This window comes from Phocoena sinus, chromosome 14, assembly GCF_008692025.1.
Source record: "Phocoena sinus isolate mPhoSin1 chromosome 14, mPhoSin1.pri, whole genome shotgun sequence".
Taxonomy (NCBI): Eukaryota; Metazoa; Chordata; class Mammalia; order Artiodactyla; family Phocoenidae; genus Phocoena; species Phocoena sinus.
The window spans coordinates 20,798,481-20,821,780 of NC_045776.1; the positions used below are offsets into that span (position 1 = coordinate 20,798,481).

At 39.1% G+C, this 23,300-nt stretch overlaps 1 protein-coding gene across 1 annotated transcript in view; it reads right to left on the reverse strand.

Moving 5' to 3' along the window:
- The window catches only part of DCC (DCC netrin 1 receptor), a 774,287-nt gene that overhangs the window by 200,884 nt on the left and 550,103 nt on the right, over positions 1 to 23,300 (reverse strand). Inside the window, exon 15 of the mRNA XM_032654035.1 lies at positions 9,805 to 9,999. Coding sequence (XP_032509926.1) covers positions 9,805 to 9,999 — 195 coding nt within the window. The remainder of the gene's footprint in view (positions 1 to 9,804; positions 10,000 to 23,300) is intronic.

A 23,300-nucleotide genomic window follows, 5' to 3' on the forward strand; every position in this document is an offset into this window, starting at 1 on the left:
TGAACTTGATTGAATCCTTTATCTTTATAAAAATTAGAACTTAAGATATGTTTAACATACATTTGGCCAATCAGTGGAAATTCATGTTGAAAAAATACCGGCTTATTTGCATAACCATGAGGATACTGGAACAATAATAAAACACTCTTTTTTTTTTTTTTTTTTGCGGTACGCAGGCCTCTCACTGTTGTGGCCTCTCCCGTCGCGGAGCACAGGCTCCGGACGCGCAGGCCCAGCGGCCATGGCTCACGGGCCCAGCCGCTCCATGGCATGTGGGATCTTCCCGGACCGGGGCACGAACCCGTGTCCCCTACATTGGCAGGCGGACTCTCAACCACTGCGCCACCAGGGAAGCCCAATAAAACACTATTTTATATTTTATGTTAAGACATGGTACTATGTTAAAAGAGTTTCAGTAGAATTTAAATACTTATGTACATATACATGTGTGCATTTAGTGGGAGAGTGGGTGGGTGTCTTTCCAGATAAAGTGCATACTCATGATTAGCTATCATTGAGACAGGGTCCTAGCTCATTTTACCTTTGTCAGCGTTCCCAGCTCTTTAAAACATACCTTACGATGGGAAATTTATTTTATAAACATTTGGAAAGATTTGCCACGGTATTAATCTCCCAAATGCCTCAACTTTACTAGACTTGGGAACTCATGGTAGTGTCTTTGTAATAAAGAGCATCACTATCAAAAGCACATGGTGAAACGATGCAGTTTTCCTTCATGACTTCATTCTGAGTTTGCATCACAACCTCATTGCCGGAGAGCCTGTGTACTGCCACGGGAATCTCTCTCTTTGGTGTGTGGCATCAAGATGAACTGTCAGAGATGGTGTAGTATACTGAATAATGGATAAACGAGAGTCCCCTGACATAAGTTTGATAGACATAAAATATGAATTTTGTGATTGCCTCTGCATTCAAAGTCAGGGACTGACTGAGAGAATATTATTTCCAAATGCCAAGCTAACTAAAATTGTGGAGATTTGCAGAAGGTGCTTCTCTTATTAGTGTTTGAAGAAATTATAGAGAGAATGGGTCAGTGCAATTTTCCTCTTGCAGTGACAAAACCTTTTCTTGCTACTGCATTTTAGCTGTTCAAATTCAAATCAGGCTTCTCATCACAAATGCCCAGTTTCGGAGAGATACTGCAAATAAGCAGCAATTCGATCAGGTTGCCTTTTCACTGAGAAGGTCACTGTACTTCATTGCAAATAATATCGTGTTAAATCAACAGGTAGAATCAACGTGCTTTTGGCATTATGACAATTGTTTAACTTATTGGCACGCTATATATGACATATATTCATTTTATTTCCCTCTGCTAATGATATAATCTCTTATTGCACTACGGAAAATCCAATGTAAAATGAATATGAAAAGTTTGGGGGGGACCTTGAAGATGGCGGAAGAGTAAGACGCGGAGATCGCCTTCTTCCCCACGGATACACCAGAAATACATCCACACGTGGAACAACTCCTACAGAACTACTACTGAAGGCTGGCAGAAGACCTCAGACCTCCCAAAAGGCAAGAAACTCCCCACGTAACTGGGTAGGGCAAAAGAAAAAACAGAGACAAAAGAATAAGGACGGCACCTGCACCAGTGGGAGGGAGCTGTGAAGGAGGAAAAGTTTCCACACACTAGGAAGCCCCTCCGCGGGCGGAGACTGCGGGAGGCAGAGGGGGGAGTTTCGGGACCGCGGAGTAGTGCACAGCGACGGGTGCGGAGGGCAAAGCGGGGAGATTCCTGCACAGACGATCGGTGCCGACCGGCACTCACCAACCCGAGAGGCTTGCTGCTCACCCACCGGGGCGGGCGGGGCTGCGAGCTCAGGCTCGGGTTTTGGTTTTGGACGGAGCTCAGGGAGAGGACTGGGGTTGGCGGCTTGAACATAGCCTGAAGGGGTTAGTGCACCACGACTAGCCGGGAGGGAGTTCGGGGAAAAGCCTGCACCGGCCGAAGAGGCAAGAGACTTTTTCTTCCCTCTTTGTCTCCTGGTGCGCGAGGAGAGGGGTCTAAGAGCGCTGCTTAAAGGAACTCCAGAGACGGGCGCGAGCCGCGGCTAAAAGCGCGAACCCCAGAGACGGGCGCGAGCCGCGGCTGAGGGCGCGAGCCCCCGAGACGGGCGCGAGCCGCGGCTGAAAGCGCAAACCCCAGAGACGGGCGCGAGCCGCGGCTGAGGGCGCGAGCCCCCGAGACGGGCGCGAGCCGCGGCTGAAAGCGCAAACCCCAGAGACAGGCGCGAGCCGCGGCTAAAACCGCGGACCCCAGAGACGGGCGGGAGACGCTAAGGCTGCTGCTGCCGCCACCAAGGGGCCTGTGTGCGAGCACAGGTCACTCTCCACACCCCTCTTCCGCGGAGCCTGTGCAGCCCGCCACTGCCAGGTTCCCGGGATCCAGGGACAACTTCCCCGGGAGTACGCACGGCGGGTCTCAGGCTGGTGCAACATCACGCCGGCCTCTGCCGCAACGTCACGCTGCCTCTGCAGCCGCAGGCCCGCCCCGCACGTAGTGCCCCTCCTACCCCCATCCCCCAACCCCCGGCCTGAGTGAGCCGGAGGCCCCGAATCAGCGGCTCCTTTAACCCCGTCCTGTCTGAGCGAAAAAACAGACGCCCTCCAGCGACCTACACGCAGAGGCAGGGCCAAATCCAAAGCTGAGCTCCTGTGAGCTGTGAGAACAAAGAAGAGAAAGGGAAATCTCTCCCAGCAGCCACAGAAGCAGCGGATTAAAGCTCCACAATCAACTTGATATACCCTGCATCTGTGGAATACCTGAATAGACAAGGAATGATCCCAAATTGAAGAGGTGGAATTTAGGAGCGAGATCTATGATTTTTTTCCCTTTTCCTCTTTTTGTGAATGTGTACGTGTATGCTTCTGTGTGAGATCCTGTCTGTATACTCTTGCTTCCACCATTTGTCCTAGGGCTCTATCCGTCCATGACTTTTTTTTTAAAAATTCTTTTTCTTAATAATTAAGTTTAATTGTAATAACTTTATTATACTTTACCTTCGTTCTTTCTTTCTTTCCTTTCTTCCTTCCCTCCTTTAGACAACGAATCACCCCAAATTGAGGAGGTGGTCTCAGGGAGCAGGATTTATGATTTTTCCCCCTTTACCTCTTTTTGTGAAGGTGTATGTGTATGCTTCTGTGTAAGATTTTCTCTGTATAGCTTAGCTTCCAACATTTGTCCTAAGGTTCTATCTGTCCCTTTTTTTTTTTTTTTTTTTAAATATTTTTTAATTCAATAACTATATTATACTTTATTTTATTTTTACTGTATCATCTTTCTGTCTTTTTTCCTTCTTTCCCTCCTTCCTTCCTTCCTCCCTCCCTCCCTCCCTCCCTCCCTTCTTTCCTTCTTTGCTTCTTTCTTCCTTCCTTCCTTTCCTCCTTTCCTTCTTTCTTTACTCATACTTCTACTAATTCTCCCTACTTTTTCTCCCTTTTATTCTGAGCTGTGTGGATGAAAGGCTCTTGGTGCTCCAGCCAGGAGTCAGGGCTCTGCCTCTGAGGTAGGAGAGCCAACTTCAGGACAGTGGTCAACAAGAGACCTCCCAGCTCCACATAATATTAAACGGTGGAAATATCCCAGAGACCTCCATCTTAACACCAGCACCCAGCTTCACTCAACGACCAGCAAGCCACAGTGCTGGACAACCTATGCCAAACAACTAGCAAAACAGGAACACAACCCCACCCATTAGCAGAGAGGCTGCCTAAAATCATAATAAGGCCACAGACACCCCAAAACACACCACCAGACGTGAACCTGCCCACTAGAGAGACAAGATCCAGCCTCATCCAGCACAACACAGGCACTAGTCCCCTCCACCAGGAAGCCTACACAACCCACTGAAACAACCTTAGCCACTGGAGACAGACATCAAAAACAACGGGAACTATGAAAGTGCAGCCTGCAAAAAGGAGACCCCAAACACAGTAAGATAAGCAAAATGAGAAGACAGAAAAACACACAGCAGATGAAGGAGCAAGATAAAAACCCACCAGACCTAACAAATGAAGAGGAAATAGGCAATCTACCTGAAAAAGAATTCAGAATAATGATAGTAAGGATGATCCGAAATCTTGGAAGTAGAATGGACAAAATGCAAGAAACAGTTAACAAGGACCTACAAGAACTAAAGATGAAACAAGCAACGATGAACAATGCAATAAATGAAATTAAAATCACTCTAGATAGGATCAATAGCAGAATAACTGAGGCAGAAGAACGGATAAGTGACCTGGAAGATAAAGTAGTGGAAATAACTACTGCAGAGCAGAATAAAGAAAAAAGAATGAAAAGAACTGAGGACAGTCTCAGAGACCTCTGGGACAACATGAAACGCACCAACATTCGAATTATAGGGGTTCCAGAAGAAGAAGAAAGAAAGAAAGGGACTGAGAAAATATTTGAAGAGATTATAGTTGAAAACTTCCCTAATATGGGAAAGGAAATAGTTAATCAAGTCCAGGAAGCACAGAGGGTCCCATACAGGATAAATACAAGGAGAAACACGCCAAGACACATATTAATCAAACTGTCAAAAATTAAATACAAAGAAAGCATATTAAAAGCAGCAAGGGAAAAACAACAAATAACACACAAGGGAATCCCCATAAGGTTAACAGCTGATCTCTCAGCAGAAACCCTACAAGCCAGAAGGGAGTGGCAGGACATACTGAAAGTGATGAAGGAGAATAGCCTGCAACCAAGACTACTCTACCCAGCAAGGATCTCATTCACATTTGATGGAGAAATTAAAACCTTTACAGACAAGCAAAAGCTGAGAGAGTTCAGCACCACCAAACCAGCTTTACAACAAATGCTAAAGGAACTTCTCTAGACACGAAACACAAGAGAAGGAAATGACCTATAGTAGCGAACCCAAAACAATATATAAAATGGAAATAGGAACATACATATCGATAATTACCTTAAATGTAAATGGACTAAATGCTCCCACCAAAAGACACAGATTGGCTGAATGGATACAAAAACAAGACCCTTATATATGCTGTCTACAAGAGACCCACTTCAGAACTAGAGACACATACAGACTGAAAGTAAGGGGATGGAAAAAGATATTCCATGCAAATGGAAACCAAAAGAAAGCTGGAGTAGCAATTCTCATATCAGACAAAATAGACTTTAAAATGAGGACTATTAAAAGGGACAACGAAGGACACTACATAATGATCAAGGGATCGATCCAAGAAGAAGATATAACAATTGTAAATATTTATGCACCCAACATAGGAGCACCTCAATACATAAGGCAAATACTAACAACCATAAAAGGGGAGATCAACAGTAACACATTCATAGTAGGGGACTTTAACACCCCACTTTCACCCATGGACAGATCATCCAAAATGAAAATAAATAAGGAAACACAAGCTTTAAATGATACATTAAACAAGATGGACTTAATTGATATTTATAGGACACTCCATCCAAAAACAACAGAATACACATTTTTCTCAAGTGCTCATGGAACATTCTCCAGGATAGATCATATCTTGGGTCACAAATCAAGCCTTGGTAAATTTAAGAAAACTGAAATTGTATCAAGTATCTTTTCCGACCACAACGCCATGAGACTAGATATCAATTACAGGAAAAGATCTGTAAAAAATACAAACACATGGAGGCTAAACAATACACTACTTAATAATGAAGTGATCACTGAAGAAATCAAAGAGGAAATAAAAAAATACCTAGAAACAAATGACAATGGAGACACAACGACCCAAAACCTATGGGATGCAGCAAAAGCAGTTCTAAGGGGGAAGTTTATAGCAATACAAGCCCACCTTAAGAAGCAGGAAACATCTCGAATAAACAACCTAACCTTGCACCTCAAGCAATTAGAGAAAGAAGAACAAAAAAACCCCAAAGCTAGCAGAAGGAAAGAAATCATAAAAATCAGATCAGAAATAAATGAAAAAGAAATGAAGGAAACAATAGCAAAGATCAATAAAACTAAAAGCTGGTTCTTTGAGAAGATAAACAAAATAGATAAACCACTAGCCAGACTCATCAAGAAAAAAAGGGAGAAGACTCAAATCAATAGAATTAGAAATGAAAAAGGAGAAGTAACAACTGACACTGCAGAAATAAAAAAAATCATGAGAGATTACTACAAGCAACTCTATGCCAATAAAATGGACAATCTGGAAGAAATGGACAAATTCTTAGAAATGCACAACCTGCCAAGACTGAATCAGGAAGAAATAGAAAATATGAACAGACCAATCACAAGCACTGAAATTGAAACTGTGATTAAAAACCTTCCAACAAACAAAAGCCCAGGACCAGATGGCTTCACAGGTGAATTCTATCAAACGTTTAGAGAAGAGCTAACACCCGTCCTTCTCAAACTCTTCCAAAAACTTACAGAGGAAGGAACACTCCCAAACTCATTCTATGAGGCCACCATCACCTTGATACCAAAACCAGACAAGGATGTCACAAAGAAAGAAAACTACAGGCCAATATCACTGATGAACATAGATGCAAAAATCCTCAACAAAATACTAGCAAACAGAATCCAACAGCACATTAAAAGGATCATACACCATGATCAAGTGGGGTTTATTCCAGGAATGCAAGGATTCTTCAATATACGCAAATCTATCAATGTGATAAACCATATTAACAAATTGAAGGAGAAAAACCATATGATCATCTCAATAGATGCAGAGAAAGCTTTCGACAAAATTCAACACCCATTTATGATAAAAACCCTCCAGAAAGTAGGCATAGAGGGAACTTTCCTAAACATAATAAAAGCCATATATGACAAGCCCACAGCAAACATCATCCTCAATGGTGAAAAACTGAAAGCATTTCCACTAAGATCAGGAACAAGACAAGGTTGCCCACTCTCACCACTCTTATTCAACATAGTTTTGGAAGTTTTAGCCACAGCAATCAGAGAAGAAAAGGAAATAAAAGGAATCCAAATCGGAAAAGAAGAAGTAAAGCTGTCACTGTTTGCAGATGACATGATACTATACATAGAGAATCCTAAAGATGCTACCAGAAAACTACTAGAGCTAATCAATGAATTTGGCAAAGTAGCAGGATACAAAATTAATGCACAGAAATCTCTGGCATTCCTATATACTAATGATGAAAAATCTGAAAGTGAAATCAAGAAAACACTCCCATTTACCATTGCAACAAAAAGAATAAAATATCTAGGAATAAACCTACCTAAGGATACGAAAGACCTGTATGCAGAAAATTATAAGACACTGATGAAAGAAATTAAAGATGATACAAATAGATGGAGAGATATACCATGTTCTTGGATGGGAAGAATCAACATTGTGAAAATGACTCTACTACCCAAAGCAATCTACAGATTCAATGCAATCCCTATCAAACTACCACTGGCATTTTTCACAGAACTAGAACAAAAAATTTCGCAATTTGTATGGAAACACAAAAGACCCCGAGTAGCCAAAGCAATCTTGAGAACGAAAAAAGGAGCTGGAGGAATAAGGCTCCCTGACTTCAGACTATATTACAAAGCAACAGTAATCAAGACAGTATGGTACTGGCACAAAAACAGAAAGATAGATCAGTGGAACAGGATAGAAAGCCCAGAGATAAACCCACGCACATATGGACACCTTATCTTTGATAAAGGAGGCAGGAATGTACAGTGGAGAAAGGACAGCCTCTTCAATAAATGGTGCTGGGAAAACTGGACAGGTACATGTAAAAGTATGAGATTAGATCACTCCCTAACACCATACACAAAAATAAGCTCAAAATGGATTAAAGACCTAAATGTAAGGCCAGAAACTATCAAACTCTTAGAAGAAAACATAGGAAGAACACTCTATGACATAAATCACAGCAAGATCCTTTCTGATCCACCTCCTAGAGTAATGGAAATAAAGACAAAAATAAACAAATGGGACCTAATGAAACTTCAAAGCTTTTGCACAGCAAAGGAAACCATAACCAAGACCAAAAGACAACCCTCAGAATGGGAGAAAACATTTGCAAATGAAGCAACTGACAAAGGATTAATCTCCAAAATTTACAAGCAGCTCATGCAGCTCAATAACAAAAAAACAAACAACCCCATCCAAAAATGGGCAGAAGACCTAAATAGACATTTCTCCAAAGAAGATATACAGACTGCCAACAAACACATGAAAGAATGCTCAACATCATTAATCATTAGAGAAATGCAAATCAAAACTACAATGAGAGATCATCTCACACCAGTCAGAATGGCCATCATCAAAAAATCTAGAAACAATAAATGCTGGAGAGGGTGTGGAGAAAAGGGGACACTCTTGCACTGCTGGTGGGAATGTGAATTGGTTCAGCCACTGTGGAGAACAGTATGGAGGTTCCTTAAAAAACTACAAATAGAATTACCATATGACCCAGCAATCCCACTACTTGGCATATACCCTGAGAAAACCAAAATTCAAAGAGAGTCATGTACCAAAATGTTCATTGCAGCTCTATTTACAATAGCCAGGACATGGAAACAACCTAAGCGCCCATCATCGGATGAATGGATAAAGAAGATGTGGCACATATACACAATGGAATATTACTCAGCCTTAAAAAGAAATGAAATTGAGCTATTTGTAATGAGATGGATAGACCTAGAGTCTGTCATACAGAGTGAAGTAAGTCAGAAAGAAAAAGACAAATACCGTATGCTAACACATATATATGGAATTTAAGGGAAAAAAATGTCATGAAGAACCTAGGGGTAAGATAGGAATAAAGACGCAGACCTACTGGAGAACGGACTTGAGGGTATGGGGAGGGGGAGGGGTGAGTTTTGACAGGGCGAGAGAGAGTCATGGACATATACACACTAACAAACGTAGTAAGGTAGATAGCTGGGGGGAAGCAGCCGCAAGGCACAGGGATATTAGCTCGGTGCTTTGTGACAGCCTGGAAGGGTGGGATGGGGAGAGTGGGAGGGAGGGAGACGCAAGAGGGAAGACATATGGGAACATATGTATATGTATAGCTGATTCACTTTGTTATAAAGCAGAAACTAACACACCATTGTAAAGCAATTATACCCCAATAAAGATGTTTAAAAAAAAAAAAAAAAAAAAAAAGTTTGCACATGTTAACCCTCTCTGAATAAACAAAGTTTCAATGAATTCAGAAACATCACAACAGAAGTATTGTATTCAGTAAAAGGAGGTTAAATACTGTAAGAGAAGTTGGATTGGGAGGGATCAGGAATATATGTAGAGAGGAGTTTGATTGCTCCAAGTTACTGTCTCGGTTGAAAATTCCTTTTTTAAAATCTTGTTGTTCTACAGTCATAATGAGATATCCATCAAGCTTTATCTATAAATACTAAGGGGGGGGAAAGGTAATGTGACTAGATAATTCAAGGTTAAAGAAAAATTGACACAATATCTTTCTAGGGAAAGAAAAAATTTGCTGACTTTCTTTCTGTAAGAATTATTAAGATTAGAAGTTTCCATTGACAGAGGAAAAAGAAAAATGTTCCAATGCACTTTTTCTATCCTTATGACGCGCAGGCAGGGTACATACCAGGACACACACTATTGTGTGTCTGTCTAGATAAAATTCCCCAATTCAAAATCCAGACAGGGAAAATGTATGTGTGTATATAGGAGGGTGGGTGAGAGCGTTATGAATTAATATATGCTACAAATTGAAATCAACTTCCAAAGAACAATTTTCCAAGAAAGAAAATAATTTAAAATAAGTCATTTCTTTTCCTTAAGAGAAGAAAAATCACAGCTACTCACCTAACCTCTCAATGGAATAATATCGCTGTTTACTGTCCACACGTACTGTCTCGGCATAAGGGCTCCCAACGCCATAACCGATGATGTAACCTCGCACCACAATATTTGGGTTCAAGGGAGGAGTCCAACTCATGATGATGCAGTTGGTCTGGGGCCTCACATGAAGAGAGCTTGGCTGGTCAGGGACTTGAGACTCTAGAATTCAAAAGGAGGACAACACCATGTTTCATAATAGAACACAGAGCACGGTAAAAGGTCCCATTTAAACAAGACTTAATATCATGTTCCACAGACCCTCAAATGACGCACCACTTATTGCCCGAGTTCCTCCTTGTATTAGTTTATGATATGATTTCTACGTTTGATTTGACTTTCTCAGGATTTCTTAAACGCAAGAGGATACTGAATTCCCTCCAGACGCACTGTAGCATCATACATCTTTTCTTCTAACAGACTTTTTTCTTTGGGATTCTTTTTTTCTCATATATTTCTTCTTAGGTATCATTAATAAGGGGTGCAATCAACACAGATATAAGAATAATAGAAAGGGAAATGAAATATCAAAAACTCTCTTGCCCAAGGATTATTTACTCTGATTTAACTAGAGAAGAAAATGAATGTAGCAGTCCTTTCTTAAGAAATTGTCAGGATAAAAAATTTAGGGCCATGATTTGCTCAGCATGAATAGGATGGTACTTGACCCATGGTTTATTGCATGTGCGAAAAGGGTATTTATTATTAAAGGAAAGGAGAGAGTGGCCCGGATTAAAGCCACACAGACTTTGGAGTGTGAAAATTGGCTTTAATACCAGGCTCTGTCATTTACTGGTTGTGTGTCCTCATCAAATTATTTATCTTCTCTGAGTTTACCTATTAATTAAACTGGCATTCCAAATACTGATTGACACAAAGCTTGAGCTCTGGAAGTAATCAAGAGAAGCATTCAAATCTTTACTGGATTCTCGCTAGATGTGAAACTTTAAAACCTTATTTATCCTCCCTAAGCCTCAGTTTCCTCATGTGCAGAATGAGGATAAGGATAGTAATGGTCTCATTTCGTGGTGAGGAGATTTAATAAAATTATGCACCAAAACACTCCAATTATGAGTAGCACCAACGGGCAGCAGCTACCAGAAAGAAAATGCACTCGCTACCCTGATATAATTATTTTTAAAGAGACTGTGTTGAAAATTAATAAACTGGCCTTCTGATTTTTACATCACCATTCTTCCCTATGATCCTATCCCTGAAGAAATGAGGTATTTTATGGACACTGATCATAATTCTATTAATAAATATTAGTAGAGTGCCTACTAGGTTTGAGGTATAAGGCTAGGTACCCATGACAATCACGTTACAGGAGGGAGTAAATATGGCAGACCTAAAACCTGTATTCCTGTTGTTTATAGTTTAATGGAAAAGACAGAAAAGTAAAAAGGTAGTTACAATATACTATGATATATATATATATCTTTGTTTGTTTGTTTGTTTGCGGTATGCGGGCCTCTCACTGTTGTGGCCTCTCCTGTAGCGGAGCACAGGCTCCAGACGCGCAGGCTCAGCGGCCATGGCTCACGGGCCCAGTCGCTCCGCGGCATGTGGGATCTTCCCGGACCGGGGCACGAACCCGTGTCCCCTGCATTGGCAGGCGGACTCTCAACCACTGTGCCACCAGGGAAGCCCTATGATATATATATTTTGATAGGTTTCATACAGGCACATGTAGCCTATTCTTTGAAAATCGAAGAAGTATTCTAGGAAGAAATTTAAGAAAGAATATAGCCATGTAAACTTTAATAGTCCATTAAGTGCTTTGCACAGTTCTTGGCAATTGATAAGTACTCAAAAATATTAGTGATTTAAACTGTATTCAAACTATTTGTGTTCATTATCTCTTTAATACTGAAAATCTCTGAAGGTAATACATGTCAAATTATGTAGGAGAGTTTGATGACTAAAGGTAATATTAAATTTTATTTTTCTCCTTAATGTAATGGCAAAAGAAGATGCAATCTTCACCACCTTTATCCATCTTCAACACGCACACTTCTAGCTTAAGTGGTATATGGAAGCATGTTTTTTATTGAAGCTTTTAAACTAGGTACGATACTAACAGCTTTTCAAAAGATGCTACATTCTAAAGGTGCTACGTCAATAACATTTTCTAAAGATGCTCTTTTTTTTCCCTTGAAGATACCCATTTGTGAACAAAAGGGACAAGCTATTGTTTGCCCTGAAGATGCCTGAGATATAATATGCAAAGGTGTAAAAAAATCATCTCAAAATGTATATATAAATCTTAACAACAGAACACAATGTTTGTAAAGAACTTCCTACTATAAACCCTATGTAAAAGTAATAAAAAGATGAAAGGGATGGATTAATACTTTTCAACCCTATTGCCATGGAGGCTCTCCAGTGTCCTTGAAATGCAATGGGCTCTCCAATGAATTCTATTTGGCATATTTGAAGTTTTTGAAATAATTATTGAAATAGGATGATCTGCCTAATCTTATTTTTAGAAAAGGAACTAAATGTGATTCAGATTTTCTGCATTTATGACTTTTTCAAAATAATATGAAAGCCTAATGATTTGAATGACAATATTCAACATCTTTTAGAAAAGAAAAAAAATTTTCAGAATAACTATTTCTCCATTTTTCTGCAAACCACAGAATATCTCCCCTGCAAGTTAGTTAAATTAATAACCATAAAATTACATCTATCAGAGCTTTAAGGGTACCACGGTAATGAATGCACGAACTGATTCTTGAAGAAGAGGGGCTGTCAGTACACAAGACTCATCTTTATTCTTCACTACATAAAAGGAGTTTCAATCCTAGATGCAAACTTCAAACTACTTTTTAACATGATAAAAAAATAAGGGTGTTGATACATAAGAGTATATGCTGCCTCCCATCTAAACATTTAATGGGTTCTTACAACCCAGTTAAGATAATTGGGCCAGGGACTTCCGTGGTGGTGTAGTGGTTAAGAATCCACCTGCTAATGCGGGCGACATGGGTTCTAGCCCTGATCCGGGAAGATCCCACATGCTGCGGAGCAACTAAGCCCATGTGCCACAACTACTGAGCCTGTGCTCTAGAGCCTGTGCACAACTCCTGAGTCTGCACTCTAGAGCCTGTGCAAGCCACAACTACTGAGCCTGCATGACACAACTACTGAAGCCTGTGTGCCTAGAGCCCTTGCTCCGCAACAAGAGAAGCCTGTGCACCACAATGAAAAGTAGCCCCTGCTCGCTGCAACTAGAGAAAGCCTGCGCCCAGCAATGAAGACCCAACGCAGACAAAAAAAATAATAATAATAAAAAAAAGATCATTGGGCCAGACGGAATGGTGCCTGTCAACTATCAGACTTAAGTCATTCAAAATATATGGCCTCATCATAAAGATAACTGTGTTAGGAGATTGTTCATAATCTGGAAGAGCCCATTTGTACCCACCTACTCACTTCTTAATATAAAGACAGAAACAAAAATTTTCCTTTTATGCTACCTGCGTGAGTTTTGTCTAATGCAGCTGACCTTACAGATTATGAAAGTGGTTACTACTGGAATGAACTATAAAACATTTAGAAAATCCACTATGCAAGGTAAATGATGTAAGTACCCTTTGTTTGAAGGCCAAAACAAATTTGCTATTTAGAAGTACATGACAGATTTTATAAGTACCTCTAGGATAATGACTGCATATATAAAGCATAGAGAAGTAGTAAGGTAATTATTGAAATAACTTGAAAACAAAGAACATATCTTGCCTGAAATATCCAAATTAACAAGGCTGCAAATTTCTACCAGAGTCAAGATAACTAGGTTAACTGGCATTTCTGATTAGATTATGGAATTATGAATTCTGTCTTAGTTTGTTTCTAAAGAATATTTATTATTCTCTGAGTGATGATACGGAGTTTCACTAATGAGTAATATTCACATATAGCACACTGGGAAAGTTACCAGACTAATCTCAGTGACATTTCAACAATTACTGTGCATCTCCCATGCATCAGTCATAGTTCTAGGTATTGGGAATAGAGTTTTAAGGGAGATAAGACCAAAAAAATTATGAATAAGCAAACAAGGAAATCATGAGATCTTGGTAAGCTAGGATATAGGATATAACTGAATCACATACGTGACACATCAAGGAAGGTATCCCTGGAAGAGTCTAAGGTGAAAAATCAGAGAGCCAGTCAAGTAGCCCTCAGGGTGGAAAGCTTTATAGACAGAAGGAATAACTATAGCAAAACCTCTAGAGCAAGAAGGAACTTAGTACTTGAAGAAACCAAAGAAGGTCACTGTGCTTGACCATAGACGGAAAATGAAGAGGATAAAAAGGGAGTCACCCAGTGGGAATGTAAAACGGTGCAGCTGCTATGGAAAATAATACGGTGGTTCCTCAAAAAATTAAAAATAGAATTACCAGGGCTTCCCTGGTGGCACAGTGGTTGAGAGTCCGCCTGCCGATGCAGGGGACGCGGGTTCGTGCCCCGGTCTGGGAAGATCCCACATGCCACGGAGCGGCTGGGCCCGTGAGCCATGGCCGCCGAGCCTGCGCGTCCGGAGCCTGTGCTCCGCAAAGGGAGAGGCCACAACAGTGAGAGGCCCGCGTATCGCAAAAAAAAAAAAAAAAAAACTAGAATTACCATATGATCTAGCAATTCCACTTGTGGGTATATTCTTGAAACAATTGAAAGCAGGTATTCAAACAGATATTTATATACCTGTGTTCATAGCAGCATTCAAGATACTCAAAAGGTAGCATTCAAGATACTCAAAAGATAGAAGCAACTCAAGTGTCCATCATGATAAACAAACTGTGTTCTATACATATAATGGAATAATTTTCATCTTTCAAAAGGAAGGAAATTCTGACATGCTACAAGAACCTTTAGGACATTATGCAAAGTGAAATAAGTTAGTCACAGTAGGACAAAATTATATGATTCCATATATATGAGATACTTAAAGCAGTCAAGTTAATAAAGACAAAGTTGAATGATGACTGCTGGGAGGAGGGAAGAGGGAGGAGTAAGGAGTTACCATTTAATGGGTATAGAGTTTCAGTTTTGCAAAATTAAAAGAGTTTTGGAGAAGGGTAGTAGTGATGGTTACTAAACAGTGTGACTGTACTTAATGCTACTGGACCGTACACTTAAAAATGGTTAAAATGGTAAATTTTGCGTAATGTGTATTTTAAAACAATTCTTTAAAAAGTTAAAAGAACTTGGAGACCATAAAAACATGTTTGCACTTGTCTGTGTGGCCACTGTGGAGATGCAGTGTACGTATTTGGGACTTTTGAGAGGTAGGGTCAACAGAGCTGTGTAACTGGCATGGTAAAGAGGAGAATCAATGATAGCTCACAGACCTTTGGCTTTTGGGCAACTGGTGGATGAGGTACTGACCAAATTTTTTGGTCATGGTCAATTTGAGATGCCTGTTACTCACATGTATAGATATTAGGGAACTAGGAAGGGATAGAGGTTTTGGAGAAAGACCATGGACAGATTTATAGATGTGGAAGCCACCAGCATATAGAAGGTATTTAAAATAAATTTATATGGATACAGACACAGTGTGAGCGTGTGTGAAAACAAATAAAATACAAATAAGATGCTGTCAAGCAAATAAGATCACCCAAAACTCCCTAAAGTCTTCCATTATCACATTGGAAGGCCAGGTTCTTTACATTTTTTTTTTTTTTTTTTTTTTTTTTTTTTGCGGTACGCGGGCCTCTCACTGCTGTGGCCTCTCCCGTTGTGGAGCACAGGCTCCGGACGCACAGGCTCAGCGGCCGTGGCTCACGGGCCCAGCTGCTCCGCGGCATGTGGGATCTTCCCGGACCGGGGCACGAACCCGCGTCCCCTGCATCGGCAGGCGGACTCTCAACCACTGCGCCACCAGGGAAGCTCTGTCCTCATTTCTTACCACCTCCCCCCTTGCTCACCTCATCCCAGCCATCCACAGTGGACACTTACTTTTCCTCAAACATGACAGGCATGCTCTGGCCTCAGGGTATTTGCACTCGCTGTAGCCTCTGCCTGGGAAGCTCTGCCTCAGAGATACCTTCCTCCCTGACCTTCTTCAGGTTTAGTTATTTAATTTCCAATTTCAGACTTCTCTGGCTACCATATTTAAAATTGCAATCTTTCCCTAATCTCTAATCTACTACTCTCCTAATAATCTCCTCTCATGTTTTTCCCCATAGGATTTATGGTCACTTATTGTGCTACCTATTTCATGTGATTATTTCATTATTCTTTGTCTCATCTCTCTCCATAAATTCTCTATAACTCCAGTAATTAGAATAGTTCCTGGCACAAAGCGCTCAAGAATACAGGAACAAAGTCTATATTTCCTATAAGGTTCAATACATTATGCATGACTCATTAAATATAAAATTACCACAATTTTATATAACTCTCTCCATAACATTTTTAAGAAAAAAAAGGAATAACATTTTTTAACTTTGATGCTGAAACGAGATGAAAATATAGTTATTAATGTCATTTTCTCCTAGTCACCAGCAAGATTGGTCTCCTCTGGCTCCTGCTAACGAAAATGATTGCGGCTGTGTACCGTCTGCTGTGGATATGGCACTGCCAAGTAGTGTCAGGCAGTTGGTACTTTTGACAAATACATGTTTATTCTTTATTTAGTATGCTGCATTTTATGGTTCCTTTTGTTAGAGTTTTGCTCCAGTCCTTAACAGCTTATATTTCTTTACAGAGAATTACAGAAGGCAATTGACATACCCACACTCTGTCTTTCTAGACAGGTCTGGTACATACTAATGTGTTCATTTCTATTGGCAGGGCCTGTTCTCAGCAAAGGACATCATCTTCCTTAAGCCACTATACCTCTGTAAACTTTGAATGTTGTTTGTTTATTGCAGGGGACAATCACTTCTATTCATCATTTAATTTGACTGTGTTATTCTATTTTATTTTTTGCAGTTCCACTCCTACCATTTTCTCAGACTTAACTTTTTAATATAGCTTTAAAATTTACACGCAGCAAATTCACTCAGTGGTACCCAGTTCATGTATCCAGCATTCCCGTCATGGTACAGGAAAGTACCACCCCCACCTCAAAATTTCCTCATGCTGCTTCCCTTTGCAATCATTCCCTCCCCCAATCTCTCAGGAAGCCTGCTGGCTTCGATGACTGGTGGATGCCGGTACCGTCCCAATATGAATAACACATTGAATTATAACAGAAATGATGCCTTGAAAGATCAGCTCACAACCTCCAATTGTTTAAAAGGATGTGTTTTTGAGCTCTCCATCTTTGTTATACTTGAAAATACCAAAAGAAAATAAACAACAAAATCTTTAAAACCACCCATGGCCAATCTGTCTTTGAATTATATAAGTGATAACTTCACCCTCTTTTGCTTCAATTCCATCATTAGAATCACTGTCAACTAGTTTGATGTAAGAGAAGGAAAACTTTATGTTCTACCAAAAGTACTGGCGATAGTCTCAACACTATTGAATAATCTGCTGATGGAAATATCAACTTTATTATTTTATTTATTTCTCAAATAATAGCAAATGTTTCTGCTCTCTATGTTCTGTTACACTGATCTACATACTTGTCTATTTCTATGCCAGACAGTACTATATTGGTTTTAAATCAGGTTTTACACTAAAAATGTTTGTTCTACTTTTTCAAAATGTTTTCGAATTCTTTTATATTTATTCTTCCATATAAAGTTTACTCTGATTGGAATAATATTAAATTCACCATTAATTTGGGAAGAACTAACAGTTATGTAATGGCAAGGTTTGCATCAAAGAATATACATACCTTTCTATTTACTCATGTTTTATTTTTTATATTTTAATAAAATGCTATTGTTTTCTTCATATACATTTGTTTACATCTTGTTAAATTTAGTCCTAGATTTACTTTACGTTGCTATATGAGTGCATTTCTTTTCTTTTTAATATTTAAACTAATTATTGATAGTGTAATAAAAAGCTACTTTTGTGTATGTATGTTTGTGTGTGTGTGTGTGTGTATATATACATATCGAAACCTACTACATTACATTTTCTTATTGGTTCTAATAGGTTTTCAGTGTAGTTTCTTAAAATTTCCAAATACGCAGTCACACCATTTATAAAAATCAATTCTTTCCCTCTGTAATAAAATGTTACGGCTTTTTAAGTTTTTTTGTTTTTGTTTTTACCAAAACCTCTACACTCTGTTGAATAACAGAAATAGTAGAAATAGGAAGCTTCCTTAGCTTGTTTGGATCTTAAAGCCAAAGGAGTTAGTATCTTACCATGTAGCATAATGCTTACATTTTTACAATAATGTTTTTTTTTTCTTTTTTTTTTTTTGCGGGACGTGGGCCTCTCACTGTTGTGGCCTCTCCCGTTGTGGAGCACAGGCTCCAGATGCGCAGGTTCAGCGGCCATGGCTCATGGGCCCAGATGCTCCGTGGCATGTGGAATCTTCCCGGACTGGTGCATGAACCCGTGTCCCCTGCATCGGCAGGCGGACTCTCAACCACTGCACCACCAGGGAAGCCCCAATAATGCTTTTTACAATAATATTTTGAAAGCTTCTTTATATTCCTATGTTAACATGAGTTTTTAAAAGATTGGTAATAACCGTCTAAATTTACAAAACGCCCTCCTGCATCTATTGATAAAATTATATGACAACACCCCTTTAAATTATTCCTTAATTAGATGGTGGCTTTTAAGATGTGCTAAATGTATGTCCTGCTTTTGTATCAGAAGGGAACACATCTAATCTCTTAATGCAGACAAGGCTTTATGATCATGAACAAGAAGAAGCTTCATAAGACAATGATATTAGTATTTCATATTGCTGTCAAGGTTTGAGATCTAATTTATCAAAACAAACAATACCAATAAGCATTTGTTGAGTGTTTGATATATATCAGACATGCTGCTGAGTATTTTACTACCATTATCATAGTTAATTTTCACAAAAATGTGTTGATATTGATACTGTTGTTACTCTATTTGTAGATGAGAAAACTCAGGGAAGTTGTTACTTGCCCAAGATTGTATAGTGAGTGGAGCAGGATTCAAACCTAGTTACTAAGACTTCAGAGTCCACAATTTTATCCATTACATTACACTTAGAAAAAGTCAATCAAGTCATAGGGAATCAAACATTTCATGAGAGCATTAACAAGTTTGCTACAGCCAAGGCAAGGATTTGGAATTTCCTTGAACATTTATTGAAGTCTAAATAATCTGTACCATCCTTTGTATAGTGGAGCTCTGAGATTTTGAACAACCACTCGCTGAAGAACTAAAGCAGATTTTAAATTCCTTTCAAAAACCAGTTTTGGCTTTGCTGGCAACATTTCTTATATGTAAGGTGAATTCCACTTGAATGAGAATAAGGGGCTGGATTCTTCAACTTCATGATGACTTGGCTGCTGTACCACTGGCTTAACCTTATCCCATGAGCCTATTTGTCAATCAGCAATGCAAAATCTCATGGATTTCCTATCAAAAGCCCATGTGAAAGAAATCCTTTTTCACAACATGCCACCTACATTCCACTGTGCATAAAATCTCATACTAACATCTTTATATCTCCAGATGATCACATTTGCAAGCTCAATGGTATAACCCCCCCCACACTCTTTACCCTCAAATTGGTACAACTACTTAGATGCATTTTAAAAGCATGTTTTTATCAAAAGAAATAGTCAAATGAAAATAATTTCTGTATTTGTTAAAATTTAAAAATCAATTTTATAAAACTGTACCTAATATTTTTAATCTAAAGGGTATACAAGTAAACCATGTTGCCTAGATTTTAGGTGTTAAAAGTTACATTCGAGATGTAGCATAATTTCTTTTGGACCAAAGAATTATTTAGAAGTATGTTTTATATTTGCAAATATATATTGGGTATTATATTATTATTAACTATTAGTTTAATTACATGGTGATCAATGAATGTGTTTAGTATGATCCAAGAACTTTAATATCCATTTCTTTATAGGCAAACACTAAATTTTCTTTGGATGCTTAGGGAAAAAAATATGATTTTCTTATTGTGTGAATATTTCAGTTTTGTCCAAGTAAATCTTCTATATTCCTTCCTTTTTCCTTTTTTTTTTAAACTGTTTATGATGGGAGTAGGGCAGTTCTTTTTTTTTTTTTTTTTTTTATACAGCAGGTTCTTATCAGTCATCAATTTTATGCACATCAGTGTATACATGTGAATCCCAATCGCCCAAATCATCAACCACCATTCCCACCCCCCCACGGCTTTTTGCCCTTGGTGTCCATATGTTTCTTCTCTACATCTGTGTCTCAACTTCTGCCTGCGAACCGGTTCATCTGTAATTTCTTTAGGTTCCACATACATGCTTTAATATATGATATTTGTTTTTCTCTTTCTGACTTACTTCATTCTGTATGACAGTCTCTAGATCCATCCACGTCTCAACAAATGACCCAATTTCGTTCCTTTTTATGGCTGAGTAATATTCCATTGTATATATGTGCCACATCTTCTTTATCCATTTGTGTGTTGATGGGAATTTAGGTTGCTTCCATGACCTGGCTATTGTAAATAGTGCTGCAATGAACATTGGGGTACATGCGTCTTTTTTTTTTTTTTTGGCGGTACGCGGGCCTCTCACTGTTGTGGCCTCTCCCGTTGCGGAGCACAGGCTCCGGAGGTGCTCTGGACGCACAGGCTCAGCGGCCATGGCTCACGGGCCCAGCCGCTCCGCGGCATGTGGGATCTTCCCGGACCGGGGCACAAACCCGCGTCCCCTGCATCGGCAAGCGGACCCTCAACCATTGCGCCACCAGGGAAGCCTGCATGTGTCTTTTTGAATTATGGTTTTCTCTGGGTATATGTCCAATAGTGAGATTGTTGGACCACATGGTAATTCTATTTTTAGTTTTTTAAGGAACCTCCATACTGTTCTCCATAGTGGGTGTATCAATTTACATTCCCCCCAATAAAAATAATATTATTTTTCCCTTTTTTTTGTCCTACTCTCTATTTCAAGTTTACTGCTCATTTTTTTCATACCTTTTGGCCTCAAATGATGTTAACATGAAACCAAAAGAAAACACAAACTGGTTTATCTTATTTTATACAAATTTTATTTTGGTATAATTATACTTAGTCTTTGTCAATGATTGAAATGACACAAACAAAAAGTTTTTTTTTCTTCTGGCAGTTGTATTAGTTTCCTATTGCTACTATACTTGGTGTATTAAATTACCACAAGCTTAGTGGCTTAAAACAGCATAAATTTATTATGTTACATTTCTGGAGGTCAGAACTCCAATATCTGTTTCAGTGAGCTAAAATCAAGATATCAGCAGGGCCTCGTAACTCTTTCTTGAGGCTCTAAGGGACCATGTGTTTTCTTGCTTTTTTCGAACTTCCTTGGCTCATGCCCCACGTCACTCCAACCTGATTCTGCTGTCACACCTCCTGTCTTTCTGAGCTTCCTACCTCCCTCTTCTAAGAACGTTGGGTCCACCTAGATAATCCAGGATAATCGCCTATCTCGCAAACCTTAATTTAATCACATCTGCAAAGCCTCTCACTCACAGACCCCAGGAATTAGGATGTGGACATTTTGGGGGGCCATTATTCAGCCTACCACAACTCTTCCATGTATTATTTTCTCCTTCCTTCCTTCCTTCCTTCTTTCTCTCCTTCTTCCTTTCTTTTTCTATTCTTCAATTTATTTCAGTTAGTCAAAAACTTATTTTTCTCATTTCTCCTTCTTCTGCCTAGAGATTTCCCACTTGTCAGTCTATTTTTTGAATGAATATGACATTTTTAATATGCAATGTTTCTTCTTTCTGGGTGGAGTCATCATCTTAGATTTTACCATTATTCTTAAAATAAACTTTAATGTGTTCCTTCTCAAAGCCATATGCCCAGGGAGTATCACATATCATGCAGATTCCAAAAGGCAGAAGTTTTTTCATGGTTCACTTCTCAAATGAAATGAATTTGCAGTAATTCTACTTTACCATTACCGAACAGGCTAATAGGGTTAATTATCTATTTCCTGGGGTCAGGAAATTAGAACCTCTTCTTAGATTCACAGTTTTTGCTTACATCACTCTTGTATTTTCAGGAGTCTCTGCATTGCTGATTTTTGCTAGCCAAGCTCCTCCATTTTAGGGTAGAGGTTTAATTTTAAATTATATCATTATTGATTTGTATAACAATTTCTACCTGTTCACTTTAATTTTTTTTTTTTAAAGCAGCACAAATGGATGTCCAACCTCAATTTCCTGGAGGATGCCTTGCCGAACTTCATCATAAATTCCTTCATATCCTTATGCAAGACATTTACATAAGAACTTTGGGGAATTCTAATGATTTTGTTTTTTTAAGCTGAAATTTTGAGGCACAAAATAAATATTTTAAAACTTCCCAGCTGTTAGTAATAGCAAACATGCTTTCAGGGAACCCTGAACAAACAGTGAGGTTTGGCTCTGTAATTACTTTAACAAAACATCCTAATTAAAAGGGTAATCCATAAGGAATTGGAGTATTTCTCCAAGTTACTGTAGATCTTCACACTGCTTAAATCAAACAGAGAAGGCAAGAGAAACTACAGAAGTCACAGAAGGAGAGGGAATTACTTTCATTGCTTTCAGCTATCTGTACAAACTGCAGCTGACTTGCAAGGCTCAAAGTTACCACCCTAATGAGTAGATCACACCTTCTGAGTTCACAAGGTGACTTAAAGGCAAAGGGAGAAAGTTATGCAACACTATGCACCTAGAAGGGCCAACACTGGGTTTCCCATCCAATGTAGATTTCTCTGGCTACAGCAAAGAATGCCTCCCATTTCAAGTGGTTTTCAAAAGGATTGCTTCCTCCTTATCCAAAAACATAAAGGAAATCAAAGCCATTCTATATGGAAATCTGACTTCGGAATGCTTAGCTATGAAAGCTCTGGTAGAAGTCATCTAAGTTTCATTTTATAATTTAAACATTTACTTGAATAAGTTAAAATGAGATGAATATTTAAAGAAAACTTCCATAGCTTAAATATATGTATATATTTATCCTATAGATTCTATATTATTATTTCTATATTTCCATATAGAAAGAGAGCAAGCCATTAGGCTGAGTATTCTCTTGGCGCTACTAGTGACCACTTCTGAGCTTGTCCATTCATCTGAATATTAATTCGTATCAAGGGTTATACTTTCTACTATTTGAATGATGTAGTCAAAAGAAAAAAAAACAGGAGGAAGGAAGAGGAATTGAAATCAGTTTCAGGGAGTTGCTCAGTGAAAAGAGATCACGGGTCCAGAAATTGAGAAAGCCTTAGGACCAAATATGTCTGGTCCTATTAATTTAGTACAGTGAGTAAAATCAATGCTTTACAAAGCAAGTGAAACACATCTGTCCCACACTCCTATAGTTAAATACCCTGAAATGGCTATCAGTTTCCACTATGTTTTAAGTGTATACT